Genomic DNA, 14,347 nt, shown 5'->3' with positions numbered 1-14,347 from the left:
TGTAGAGACATTCTTCAAGGGCTTGTTATGTTAAAATATCCTACAAACAGAAGTACTCATGGATCCCTGGAGATGAATTGTGCTTGTTTGCCAAAACACTTCAGGTAATTCCACATAGAGCTGGTTTCAGAAGGTGGACAATCAGGCAACCACAAATGATCCTTGTTTTCTAGGGAACTTCAAGGGAAGAAACCCCAAACTACAATGAACTAGTATATTTTAACACTGTATGCTGACATTATCTGAGAATTGATTCACGGTATTATCTGGGTTCAATTAGGCACTATTATGTGGGTATTTCAAGACGGTATAAATTGGATCATACTTATTAATTGGGAATTGTGTTGCAGTACTAAGTTAGACATTTAGGTCAGTATTATATTGGCATTGCATGTCAGCTTTCGTGAGAAAAACTATTTAAAACGGCAGGAGAGGAGAGTATTATATAGTACTGAAGTAAAATGGCTTTATTTACCATATTTTTTGGACTATAACTGACTGATCACATGACCTGGATAGGATGTTCAGTCTCTGTGCTCGTGCAGGTCCCGATAGCTTCCTCTACTGCTCTGCACCGATCACATAGGTTTGTGTGAGGCAGGTGGAGAGAGAAGTTCTCTCAGTAATTGGGAACACTGCTGCTGTGTCAATGTTTTCCTCCATCACAGTAAGCTGCCTCTCGATTATGGCTGCCGTCACACTAGCAGTATTTGGTCAGTATTTTACATCAGTATTTGTAAGTTAAAACCAGGAGTGGAACAAATAGAGGAAAAGTATAATAGAAACATATGCACCACTTCTGCATTTACTACCCACTCCTGGTTTTGGCTTACAAATACTGATGTAAAATACTGACCAAATACTGCTAGTGTGACGAAAGCCTATAAGACACACACACTTTTTAGCATGATTTTTTTCTTGCTAAAAAGTGCGTCTTATAGTGTGCTGGCCAAAAGAAGAGATGGAAGCTGTAGATGTGTAAGACACGAAAGCTCCTCACAATGCATGGAGGTCTCCATCCCAAGTCTAGCACACAAAGATTGTGTGGTCGATGCTTGATAAGCATCCAAGCCTGCATCACAGATGAAACAAGGAGTATCCAGGAATACATAAAAAAAATGGCACCAAAAGATGAGATACTGAGAGAAAGCCCAAGGCAGCAACAACAACAGATTTGGAAGGAAGAACAGGAATAAGAAGCACCATGGCAAGACAAGCTGCTGCATGGCATGTACCATCGACAGAAAATGGAGGTGGCTGACATGGAGAAATCCTACCGATGGCTGGAGAAAGCTGGACTCCGAGACAGCACAGAGGCCCTAATCATAGCAGCGCAAGAGCAAGCACTAAGTACCAGATCCATAGAAGCAGGAATCTACCACACAAGACAAGATCCAAGGTGCAGACTATGCAAAGAAACCTCAGAAACAGTCCAACACATAGTGCCAGGATACAAAATGCAAGCAGGACCAGCGTATACCGAATGCCACAACCCCAAATAGCGGGAATTGTATACAGGAATATCTGCACAGCATATGCGCTAAGTTCCCATAAATCTAGGTGGGAGACCCCAGAAAAAGTGGTGGAGAATGAAAGGGCTAAAATCCTGTGGGACTTCAAGATCCAGACCGGTATGCAGGTGTTGGCTAATCAACCAGACATTGTGATAGTAGACAAGGATCAGAAGACAGCAATAATAGATGTGGCAGTGCCAAGTGACAGCAACATCAGAAAGAAGGAATATGAGAGCAGAGAAATACCATGGTCTCAAAGGAGAACTGGAGAAGATGTGGAAGGTGAAGGCAACAGTGATTCCAGTGGTGATAGGAGCACTTATCCCTAAGTTGGAAAAATGGCTACAACAGATCCAAGGAGCAATATCTGAACTCTCTGTCCAGAAAAGCGCAATGCTGGGAATAAATGAGATCCTGCGCAGAACCCTCAAACTCCCAGGCATCTGGTTGAGGACACGAGAATGAGAAAGGACAAAAATGACCACCCCCATTGGGGTGGTGAGGAGGAAGTTTTTGTGCCTTTTTTTTTTTGCCTAAAACACAAAGGAAATGTATCATCTTTAACTTTAGGCCTTTCAGAGATCATATCATCTTCAATGTGCTTAACTGTTCACAAAAACAGCAATTTTGACCAGGGGTGCCCAAACTTTTACATGTCACTGTAACTATTTTAATTATTCTGTAATAAATATTTTTGAATGTATCATTAGTTTATTTTTTAAGTGATTTATTATAGATTGTTATGGGTAACATATTGTATTAAATTCAGGATACATATTATTACTATTATTACTATTTTTCTGACTAACTTATGTTTTTGGAAACTTTATGATATTTGGGCTACGTCGAAATCTTGCCCGTGCTGAAAACATGAGCTAAATATCTTTAGCTGTTAGATTGTGATATGTTTGGGTCAGCCAATTACTGTTAACTATGGGGGAAACCACTGATTAGTATTGTTATGCTCCATATTAATACAATATGGCCTTTAATTATCTCTTCTTCTCTTTGTTTCTTTGTTTTTTTGTGTCTTAGATATTTTTGCATTTTTAGAATATACTTTTTTGGGACTTTTTTACTTGCATCTGCTGGTATGAATCATTAAGGGGATGGGAGCATTATCATCTCCCCTATTCAGTCCTGCATTGTTGCATCTGGGTTCTTCAGACATCGAACTGGGATTGCCTGTGGACAGGAAACTCTGATTCTGATTGGCTGCCACATAACGTAGGCAGAGATGTGTCTGTTGGATATTGGCTGTATGCTGATGAACCGGGGCCTCTGGTTAAATGACTGGAGATGCCTGATGATGGAGACTGGCTGGCATATGCACATCTGAAGGTGGCTACTGGACATCAACGCATGAGCAGTACAGATATGACCCTCTTTGGTCCTCATAGGTTTTTATGAATTTTTAAAACTGTAATGATAATGTGTAATTATGTGTAATTTCTTGTATGTTTTAGCTGATGTTATATACTGTCCTAATTCTGTTTGGATATGAATCTTTCCCTTATACTTTGTAAGTATTGTGAGTGTTTCCTTAGCATCCATTGGGGGGATTGTTTTATGTACACTATTTACACTAGGGTTATGTGACAGTTTCTCTGCTTGATAAAGACTTTCGTTGGGTCAAAACATCACATTATGTATATTGCACAATAAATGTCTCCTTTAATTTCTACAATCGCATTGGATACTGTTGATTTTGTTTGTGGATCGTGTTTTCATGGACATCTCTAATTTCTGGAGTAGAAGGGATGTGGGATGATTTAACATTTTTTATAATTTAATTATTTTTTTAATTTTATTTTTAATCTTTTTTTTTTTACTTTATATTTAGTCCCCTTAGGAGACTTGAACCTTATCCTACATTTCGCTTTACTCCATCCATCGGTAAGAACAGCCTTGTACTGTGCTACTAATGCCAGACTGTCTGACCTATTCTCACTACAGGAAGAAGTCGCTGTTCACGGTTACTTACAGTATTCAGGGCACTGCAGTCAAATAATTTCCGGCTGCTGCGTTCTTAATACTGTAGATTGTAGTGAGCATTGAAAGCAGGTTGGGCACTAGGGCTGTGATGGGGAGCCCAAATCGTGCACCAGAGCTGTAGCAGTGACTTCGTCCTGCATAGAGAACAGGTTGGGCAGACTATCATTGTATTACTGATGCCAAGCTACCCGACCTGTTCTCACCCCTGGAATAATTCATCTCCAAAGACCTGGTACTTGATCTGCTATCATTGCTACTGACAGTGTTCGGAGTGCAGCAGCCGGTGATGATATAACTGCTGTACTCTGAATACTGTAAGCAGCAGTGGGCAGTAACAAAATGAAGTTTCAGCTTAGGGGAGAGTGCTGGGTACAGTAAAATTCCGCCTGACTCCATCTACAGCTGTGACACAGGACACAGGGTGTGCATAGTCCAGAGCTTAGAAGATAGGCCCGGACACCAAACACAATCTTCTATGCCCTGTGTCTGCCGTACTTACAGTGTATCGTTGTCGTGTCATGCTCTGACACATTGCAAATAGAAGCTTCCAGTGACTGAACAAAACAAAAAAAATGTAAAAAAAAACTATTACACCATTTAATTTTATACTGTTATAAATAAACATATACACATAATTAACAAGGATTAATATAACAACTGTGATAGATTCTCTTTATTTAGTATAGACTTAGATTGAAGACAATTGAAGTCCTTGTTCTCGTGATAAGTGGGGATCGTAGAATTGTATAGAGCTAAGCTGCAATATAATATATATTCAATGGACAGCTGTGACATTATTTCTAAGAAATGTTTAATGTATTGCAACCAAAATCCTACTTACATGTTTTCTGAAAAGGTCAACATGTGGGCCCAATGACTGTGGATCAGCATCCTTCACAAACCAAACAACATCTTCCACAGTCCAGTTGGATGGATCCTTGCTAGATGGTCTGACAGCATCCTGGTTTTCAGGAGGAGGGCTGGAGGCTATAAAGTAAAACATATTAGAGCTCATGTTTTCTACAAATATATGGAAAAACAATACAATACAGAACTAAGTAGATTAAAAAAATCTTCCTTTTTAAAATAAGGGTCTAGAGCAACTAACGTGTAAAGCCAAAGCACACTCCTACACTGCAGACACTGGAGAATCTGAGACCACTTTAGTAGGTCGCTGAATAACCGCTAGATTCTGACATCACATAAGTCATTTAACTGCTCTTACAGTAACTTGACAAACAAAAAGGGGACAGGCTTAGACAAATGTTGCCTCAAACCCACAAAATGTTGGATGGAGTAGAGGAAAATCTATACCCTGGTCAATACCTTACTCTATCCTGATATACAAATGCAGATTTCCCAAAAGTCTTTTCTTTCACTTCTGCTAGTAAGGCAAGAAGAGAAAGGAGAGGGTCTCTCTAGAGAATGTCATTTTGTAACAGATTATTCACACTTTATAATTCAGTGACAACCACTTTGTGGTAGGATCTTTAGTTGTCCTCCTTACCACTCATGTCAGGGTTAATTAGAGTCAATTAGGTAATAGGAGCTAATTACAATACTTTTTCTGCGACTGTTGGGTAAATTATTACTCAACATTGGAAGTTGGAGGTCCCTCTTCCTTTTCAGATCCAATTGACTGAGTAATATGTATCTGTTGAATGGAAGAACTGATCAACCCTTTCCATGTAACTTAGACTGCTTGGTTACCCTTTAGGTATTCAAAAACTAGGACCTACCAGTTGAGTGCTAATTAGGGATGAGCGGACCTGTGGAAGTTTGGGTTCTTGTACCCGACCTGAACTTTATTCCAAAGTCCAGTACCATAACTGTACCTGAACTTGAACCCCATTGAAAAGAATGGAGACTCACATTTTTGTGCTGGAAAATTGTGTCTCTCGTTCCACTGTTCAGGATGCACCCTACTACCTGAAAGTTTGCATGTCACCTGCAGCACCATTCATGGACTTGTCATGCTAACTTTCCTTAAGTACTAGCAGCCTTACAAGACAATTATTTTATAGCGCAAATGCCAAAGTGACAAATTAAAGATGAATCTTAGGTAAAAGGGCTGTCTTTATTTCCCATTCAGTAATGTAGGAGCTTTTTGTAATCCATTACCAACCACCACTCTATACAATCAGGGCACGTAAAGCCCCTATTCTGGTGATTAATGGGGTCTTAGAAATTAGACACACACAGATTTAGTAGTTCTAGTAGTTATTATAGCTTACACCATTGGTAGGTGATACTATGTTTAAACCGAAATATCCATTAAATGTGTAAGGAAAATATTAAATCTATATCGACAGAAATGAATGTGGGCAAAACAATTGAGCAAGAGCAAGGTTAGCCTGATACCTTCTATTTCAGCCATTCCCATGAACCACTGCTGCTTATTAGGAGCTGGTTAAACAGTATGCTGATGCCTATCTACACCCAGATGTCTCCAGAGTACCTATGGCCAATTGTCTCAACATTTCTAACAGCTGTTCAGGCTCTCCATTTGGAATCGTCCTCCCTATTCCCATGGTCTGGCACTGGCAGTACTATCTGTGTGTCAGTACACTGGAGCAAACCCTCTAACCTGATCCGTGGCACTAACCAGCGATTTGCTTCGTTATTTCCTGCTTCAACATCTGTTAGCCTGCGTCATGACCAGGACCCTGACAGTCACTGTCCTTCACTATTGCTGATTCTGATTACCCAAATTCTGCATCTCTCTTATATTTTGGAGGTGGAACTGTACAATGTTGATAAGACTGCGTGATGGTGAGGTTAGGGAGCTATTTAGACCTCCTGGAATATTTATTTTCTTTGCATTTCTGTTATATTTGATCATTTTATCTTAAAGGTTTCGTAATGTAATAATAATACAGGGGCACAATCTTGGATAATATACAAGAGAATGCCCTCCTGTTTAAGCTGCCCTGATGCCTTTAAATAAGTGTGATCCTATTTAACCGTGTGTAACCAATTTGTATCCTGGACAGCTGCTTTACAGCCTGCTTGTAATAAATTAATCTGTGTTAGAACATAGTAACTATTTTGAATGGTACCTTAATGGTTTCCTTTGCTATTAATAAGGTATTATGGTATACTAATTTAACGTAGTTTCTCATCGGTTTGAACTCTATTGTTAACACGCTTTGTTGTACATTGACTCTCAAAATTAATAAAAACAGAATTCAATAAAAATATAAACATATCATATCAGGACATAGCAGCAAAACATGAACTAAACTACATTACCACTTCTGTTTCCCTCAAGGTAACTTCCACTTCTAGTGGGACTTGATGTTTGACGCCTTAATCCTGTCGAAGACTGACCTCCTGAAGACATCTGATTGGACCTATGGTTACATGAAGAAGAGGAACTTCCACCACTTCCACCGAGCCGTCCTTCTCCATTGTTCTGTCTTACAGAGTAAAGAGACCCCATGTAGTTGTAGGCAGAATCAGAAGGATCAACACTGTACCGTTTTGTATTAACCGGATCAACCAAGTAATCTTCTGGAATTACAGTTTCTGCTGAAAAAATGGGGACCACATAATCATTTAAGTAATGGAATACATATTTATGGAAATCAATACAGAACAACTTTTGATAAATAGGCTGGCTAATCAAAAGAGGGTAAGCGGCTGTTCGCAGTAGAAATATATGACCATTATTACCCTTTGGCGAGCATGATGGTAAATTGTGTCAACATATGAATCTTGTCCCGCTGAGGAACCCTTACACTCAATAAAAAGGGATCCAGAGGAGGAAGTGCACGTGTACCAGGTATCAGGTACACATGCACCTTCCTCCTCTGGATCCCGGGCTTGTGAGAGTCGCCACCACGGGAGGACGCTCCCCACACCTTGTCCTCTCCGTGTGCCCACTATCCACGCCACCGGTGCAATACACCAGTATCCTCTCAAGCCTAACCAAGTAAGTCTCTTGTTCATTACATATACACCCCAGGTGTGCAGTAGACTCATGTATCTGCATTGCAGCACAGTGATCTGCATTCTTTATTAATGCAAGTACACTATTAAACAGGTTTTGCACAGAACCTGTTCTTTTCACCTGCAGCAGCATAGCTAGTACTTCGTCCGTACCTTAGTGTACCCTCATTTTTCTGTCACTCCCTAGGTGGGCCAGTGTGTTTGTTTATTTTACATTTTCTTACACATACTATAATACAATTTGGTGTTGATTATATCATGATGATTGTATGATTGAATCGATGTATGATCATATTATTATGCCAATCCTAAGTTATGTGAATGGCCAGACCTGATGGCACCAGTAGCAGTCCTGCTTTCTTTCAATGAGTTATACTCAGTGAAGACTATCGCATACAGTAATATTACACCATACACTAGTATAAGCATAGTATTTGTATCAGCACAACAATAACTTCAGTGTAGAGCTGCTTATAGCACTGTGCCCTGCACTCACAATTACTGTACCTGCCAACAAGTTGGGCATTTAAATACAAGTGAAAGAAGGCAAGCAAGGCATTCCATTTAATCTGGATCTTTTCATGTTTCTTTTCATGTTTTAATGCTTGTTAACATTTTATTTTGAGTCCCTTTACACACATTTATATTGCTGTTCAAAGTAATATATGACAAAAGAAAGCAAAACACGTTAATGAACAAAACGGAGTTGCCCAAGTAAATAAAAGCTATAAGAAATCAAAAACCTGAAAAAGAATAGAAAGTGTGCACAAACCCACCAGTAAATGTAATTAAGGCTGTTTATTATATTCATTAAAGAGGTTTACCAGCTAGACTAAAAAATTAAGAATTTGCAGGACCTGATCCAGTGGCCACGTCAATAATCTGTGACTCTCAAACAATAGCCTGGTGAACCACATCCTACCTGCCAACATTCATGGCTCTTATTTTAACTTGGTGCAATGCAACATGTGCATCCCACGGCTACCTGTGATGATGTCATGTCAGACTGGCTAATCAAAAGAGGGTAAGAGGCTGTTCACAGTAGAAATATATGACCATTATTACTCTTTGGCGAGCATGATGGTCAATTGTGTCAACACATGAATCTTGTCTCCTGAGGAACCTTTACACTCAATAAAAAGGGGAAAACGTGTTGGAACTACCACTCTGAATCCAGATATGGGTTCATGTCTTTACTTAAGGGTCATTATAGGGATTGTCTTGAGGGTGATCCCCCGATAAGCTCATAAAGTCTGCCATGTGGGGAGGCTCCTGGGTGATAGTAGGGACCTCCTGTTCTGGCAGTTCTTTCTGAGACTTATTCTCTAATCCTTGGGGTTGAGTTTTAGCAGCAGCCTGACTACGGATCACAGCTGCCACGTAAGCACACTCCTGCACATCTGTGTGTTTTCCTGCATCACACAGGCTCTCAGGTCGGTCACTGGCTTCCACCTTCTACGTGACTTTAATTTGCAAGACAGGACCATAGTGGGATACCATCCTGCCCAGGTCCATGCCTTGCAACACATTGCTAGGGAAAATATTTGATACACCCACTTCTCTTAGTCCTTTCTCTGCTCCCCAGTCCAGATAAACACAGGCCATTGGTATGGCAGGGCTGACTTCCCCAGCTCCAGTTACAGACACAGTCTTTCCTGAAATTATATCTGAAGTGGTCACTATTTCTGGACGAACCAGAGTTACTTTTGCTCCAGTGTCTCTGAGGCCAATGGTATCTTTATTGCCCACAGTGACAGATTGACAGATCTTATTATTGCTCAAATCACTGCCAGTCACAAATAAGACAGAAGGTTTTTGCCAAGGCAGCTTGGTGGCCATAGTGGGGTTTTTTTTCCTATCGGGGCAAGAGACACTAACATGTCCCACTTTCTTACACGTAAAGCATCGACGTGTATCTACAAAAGAGTGTCTGGTCCTAGGGGCCGTGGAGGAAGAAAATGTAGAATACCTTGGGAATCAGCTGGCAGAGAGAGAGAGGTCCCCAACTGGCTTACCTCCCTAAACAGCTGAATCCCGATGGCTTCCAGGCTTCTGGCATTCTGTTGGCTGCATAAGAGTCACAATCCTTGCTGCCTTATCAGTAGTTTTTGGGCTCTCAATTAACCCCTTCATGACCTTGGGATTTTCCGTTTTTCCGTGTTCGTTTTTCACTCCCCTCTTTCCCAGAGCCATAATTTTTGTATTTTTCCGTCAATTTGGCCATGTGAGGGCTTATTTTTTGCTGGCGAGTTGTACTTTTGAACGACATCATTGGTTTTACCATGTCGTGTACTAGAAAACGGGAAAAAAATTCCAAGTGCGGTGAAATTGCAAAAAAAGTGCAGTCCCACACTGGTTTTTTGTTTGGCTTTTTTGCTAGGTTCACTAAATGCTAAAACTAACCTTCCATTATGATTCTCCAGGTCACTACGAGTTCATAGACACTAAACATGACTAGGTTACTTTTTACCTAAGTGGTGAAAAAAATTTCCAAACTTTGCTGGAAAAAAAAAATTATGCCATATTCCGATACTCGTAGCGTCTCCATTTTTCATGATCTGGGGTCGGTTGAGGGCTTATTTTTTGCGTGCCGAGCTGGCGTTTTTAATGATACCATTTTGGTGCAGATACGTTCTTTTGATCGCCCGTTATTGCATTTTAATGCAATGTCGAGGCGACCAAAAAAACGTAATTCTGGCGTTTCTAATTTTTTCTCGCTACGCCGTTTAGCTATCAGGTTAATCCTTTTTTTATTGATAGATCGGGCGATTCTGAACGCGGCGATACCAAATATGTGTAGGTTTGATTTTTTTAATTGATTTCTTTTGATTGGGGCGAAAGGGGGTGATTCAAACTTTTATATTTTTTTATTTTTTTCACATTTTTTTTAACTTTTTTTTTACTTTTGCCATGCTTCAATAGCCTCCATGGGAGGCTAGAAGCTGGCACAACACGATCGGCTCTGCTACATAGCAGCGATCTGAAATGCAGGTGTGCTGTGAGCGCTGACCACAGGGTGGCGCTCACAGCTACCGTGGATCAGTAACCATAGAGGTCTCAAGGACCTCTATGGTTACAATGTAGAAGCATCGCCGACCTCCGATCATGTGACGGGGGTCGGGGATGCACTCATTTCCGGCCACCCGGCCGGAAGCGCCGGTTAAATGCCGCTGTCTGCGTTTGACAGCGGCATTTAACTAGTTAATAGGCGCAGGCAGAACCTGATTCTGCCCGCGCCTATTAAGGGCACATGTCAGCTGTTCAAAACAGCTGACATGTCCCGGCTTTGATGCGGGCTCACCGCCGGAGCCCGCATCAAAGTGGGGCTTCTGACCTCGGACGTACTATCCCGTCCGAGGTCAGAAAGGGGTTAAAGACAAATTGTACATCCATAGGACAGACATGGAGGAATTGATCCTTAACTATAAGATCCTCTAGTTCCTCAAACCTGGTAACAGAAACTCCTCAGATCTATTGACGGAACATGGTCCTCAAGGTGCTCACGACATCGGCATAGCTGTCAGTTAATCCCTGCTGTAGACTCTGGAAATGTCTTTGATACACTTCTGGGGTGAGGTTGTATTTCCTGATCAAGGCCTCCTTTTACAGCATCATAGTCCCCATCTAGTTCTGGAGAAAGGTCAGAAAAAACTTCCAAGGTTTTGCCTTTCAGCCCTGGAGTTAAATACCATGCCCACTGATCATGGGGTAGATGGTATTGACTGCAGGTTATTTCAAACTGCCGAAAAGCAGTATTTGTATTTAAGTTTCCATCTTTCTCCATCACAGGGAAGTTTTCCAAGTGCAGTTATAACAAGGTGGCCCAGGGTGGTAGTCCCAGCCGAGTCAACTAAGCCACAGTCAGTGTACACCCTGGCACCTGGTACAGAAATAGACAGGACAAACACAAACCCAGACACAGCTGCAGTGCAACAGGGAAACAGTTTAATAAAAGGGATGGCTAAAGTGCAACATTAACTTCCTGCTCTCTCCCTAACGATGTCCACGGCCGTACCCACAGCAGCCACGGTGGCCGAAAGAGGAGGTAGTCCATATGCCGGAATCTGGACGCTTGAAGTCCCTTCAGCGAGGCACTTACATAGTCCTAGTGCCCGTTGCGCTGCCCAAAGGTCCGGGACAGCACCCTTTCCCCTCCTGGGGTCTGACAAAGCTCCCAGCCGCAGATGAGCTTCTGCCCTGGGCAAACGTGCCGGGCTCTGAGTTGGAAGCAGGAGCTTCCTGCTCCCAAGAGGCTACAAGTCCAGCCCATCCAGTTAACCTGTGCTGGCCCTGCCTCTAACACATATAATAACATTGCAGACACAGCACAATAATACATAACACAATGCAATACAACAGTAACATACTTCACAGTACACGTGTTATGTTCATAGGCACACCATCCGGGTACCACCCTGGAGAGAGAGAGAGAAGCCATGAGGTTCTCCGCCACCTCCTTACACTGTCTGCTTGGATTTATGTTTTTGGAATGGGATAGCTGAGAACTGCCACCCCTTGGTATTTGGGCCATTTGAAGCTGTAAATCTCTTTTGGCCTGGCCTGTTGTTCTGCAGCAGCAACCTGTTGGTACTGTAGAATAAGCTGCAGGTGCAAACTGGCATCACATTCTCACAGCTTTTGTAAGGCCATTTGCAAAAAAAGGTCCCTGCTCGCCTCTGAACTGCCATTGTTAGTACCCCAAAAGTTATTTCCAGGACAAATCCCATTGCTTGGCTCCTCTGAGTTGGGCTTTCAGGTGCCAAGGTACTCTACTCTGAGTCCTGCTCCTTCAAGGCACCAATCAGCAGATCCTTGGATTTGTCTGCTGCCTCTATTCCTCTGTACTCATGGAGGTTAATCAGAGCCTCCTTACTCTGCTTCATGTATACGGCTGCCATATTGGTAGACAGCCTTTTGCCAAATAAGAGAAAAGAAAAATGGAGAAACTGTTTGCAAATAGGTCTAAGGCTGGTTTCACACTTGCGTTTGGCTGGTCTGCCTATGGCTGCCTACATCCTCCGTTAAGCTCTGCCTACACTCTGCCTATGCTCCGTCTACTTCTGCATGCGTCCTGCGTCGCCCTGCATACCTATCTTTAACAGCTGCATACAACGCATGGCCCTGCGTACCCAATGTTTAGATAGGTACGCAGGAAGATGCAGGACGCATGCGGAAGTAGGCAGAGCATAGGCGGAGCTTAAGGGAGGAAGTACTCAACCATACGCAGACCAGCCAAATGCAAGTGTGAACCCAGCCTAAGAGCTATAGCTTGCCGAATAAGCGGGGACCCAAAGAAATTTGCTCAACTCTAGTAATGAGTCCCCGAAATATGTTAATGCCAGACAATCAAAAGGTCACACACTCTCTGAAGGGCTATTGGATTCTTTAGACTATACAAGGATCCAACTTATTAAAGATTTTAAGCTTTAATATAAAAATATACAATAAAATATATAAAAAGATAAAAATAAAACGACACACAAATGTGCAAAACATAACTTAATAGAAAATATGAAATCAAACTTGTACCTGACTCCATCCTTCCAGTATCATATTCCTTGGGGTTGTCTAAAGTCGTACTATACTGTATAAAGGGTTGATTGCTGAACAGATTGTCACAGATAAGGCTGCGGCACAGCTTCTTCAGGAATCGCAGAACATATCCTATGCTGTTCACTACAGGAAGGCTGAGAAGATGCTGTTTTCCTTCAAATGAAGCAGAAACTGAAAAAAAAGAGACATTTATATTATACACACTTTGGGCTCGTGCAGACGACTGTACTTTCTTTCTGCGTGCGATCCGACAAACATTGGATCACACTCTGACCAATGTCATAGTATGGGGTTTGTGTACATGTCTGACCAAGCAATGGCACCTGGCCAAGCAAATCAATGAGTCCGTGGAAAAAATTGCACTGCACTCAAATGAAATCTGATTGCAGTCTGATTTCCAAGGACTGACACAATGAAGAAGATGGAGACATTTTTTTATAAATAAGCATAATAGACCTGATTGTTTTGGATGAGAGAAAATACGCTGTTGTGATCCTAGCCTTAAACTGTAGTGCAACCTGTTGTTCACAGGGTATGCCATAATGACTGACAGTGGCGATTTCTAGGGACTTTTTTTTAGGTATTTTCTTAATTTTAATTATTTTTAAAAGGAATGTGGAATCAGAAAAGGATATATTTCTGAAATAAAGTCAAACATATTTTTTAAGAATACTTGGTCATTGCTGGTATTAATTTTTCATGTCTCTGTTTAAAAGAAATATGACACTTTCCTTCTTTCACTCTGGGCACTCTTTCTTGCCTTTTATTAAACTGAAACACATCAAATGCTCATTTTAATATCCAACTGGAAGACTTTAAAAGAGGTTTATACAGACATTCCTATATGAATTTTGAAAGTTAGTGCGCCATGTCTATCAGGTTAAACACATCCATTTAATAACTCATGAGTCGTCGTGATTATTGTAATAAAGTGTGATGATAAGCTGGTCTAACTCTACATTTAGTGCTATACTTATTGATCATTTGCTCTATTGTCTTTGAACACATTTTTTCAGGTCAAAAGAATAAAGGAGAGAGCAGGAAGACATAAAACTCAATAATAAGGGGTGGTTCCTAAAAAAGTGCCATCTTTTCCTATTTTCAGATGTCCTAATAACACTAAGTCAAATAGTTCAATAGTTTTAGAAATGCTCCATATGTAGTCGAAAAATTAAAAAAAATTTCACTCAGTCTTGACTAATTCCAATTATCCTCCCCGTGTCAGGCAATTTGTCTATTGGAACCCATTTTTTGTCTGACACTCTCCGATAGTGTCGTAAATTGTGGAGCATGATGATACATGAGCCGCGGCTCTGCCATCCACTATAGTATTC

At 41.3% G+C, this 14,347-nt stretch overlaps 1 protein-coding gene across 8 annotated transcripts in view; it reads right to left on the bottom strand.

Annotated features, from left to right (window-relative positions):
- Window positions 1-14,347, bottom strand: part of SCML4 (Scm polycomb group protein like 4) — a 179,996-nt gene that overhangs the window by 8,215 nt on the left and 157,434 nt on the right. For 5 of the 8 annotated variants that reach the window (XR_013221787.1, XR_013221785.1, XM_077289611.1 and 2 more), the window contains 3 exons: window positions 12,990-13,184; window positions 6,762-7,040; window positions 4,351-4,496 (listed from right to left, as the gene is read on the bottom strand). Coding sequence is in view for 5 of the 8 variants with exons in the window: in XM_077289611.1 (XP_077145726.1) it covers window positions 4,351-4,496; window positions 6,762-7,040; window positions 12,990-13,184 (620 nt within the window). In the remaining 3 variants the exon portion in view is untranslated. The remainder of the gene's footprint in view (window positions 1-4,350; window positions 4,497-6,761; window positions 7,041-12,989; window positions 13,185-14,347) is intronic. The other 3 variants (XR_013221786.1, XM_077289610.1, XM_077289612.1) reach the window with 1 other exon arrangement.

The sequence above is a fragment of the Ranitomeya variabilis genome, chromosome 2, assembly GCF_051348905.1.
Source record: "Ranitomeya variabilis isolate aRanVar5 chromosome 2, aRanVar5.hap1, whole genome shotgun sequence".
Taxonomy (NCBI): Eukaryota; Metazoa; Chordata; class Amphibia; order Anura; family Dendrobatidae; genus Ranitomeya; species Ranitomeya variabilis.
The sequence above is the reverse complement of the archived record's forward strand: the minus strand, read 5'-3'. Positions and strand labels throughout refer to the sequence as shown.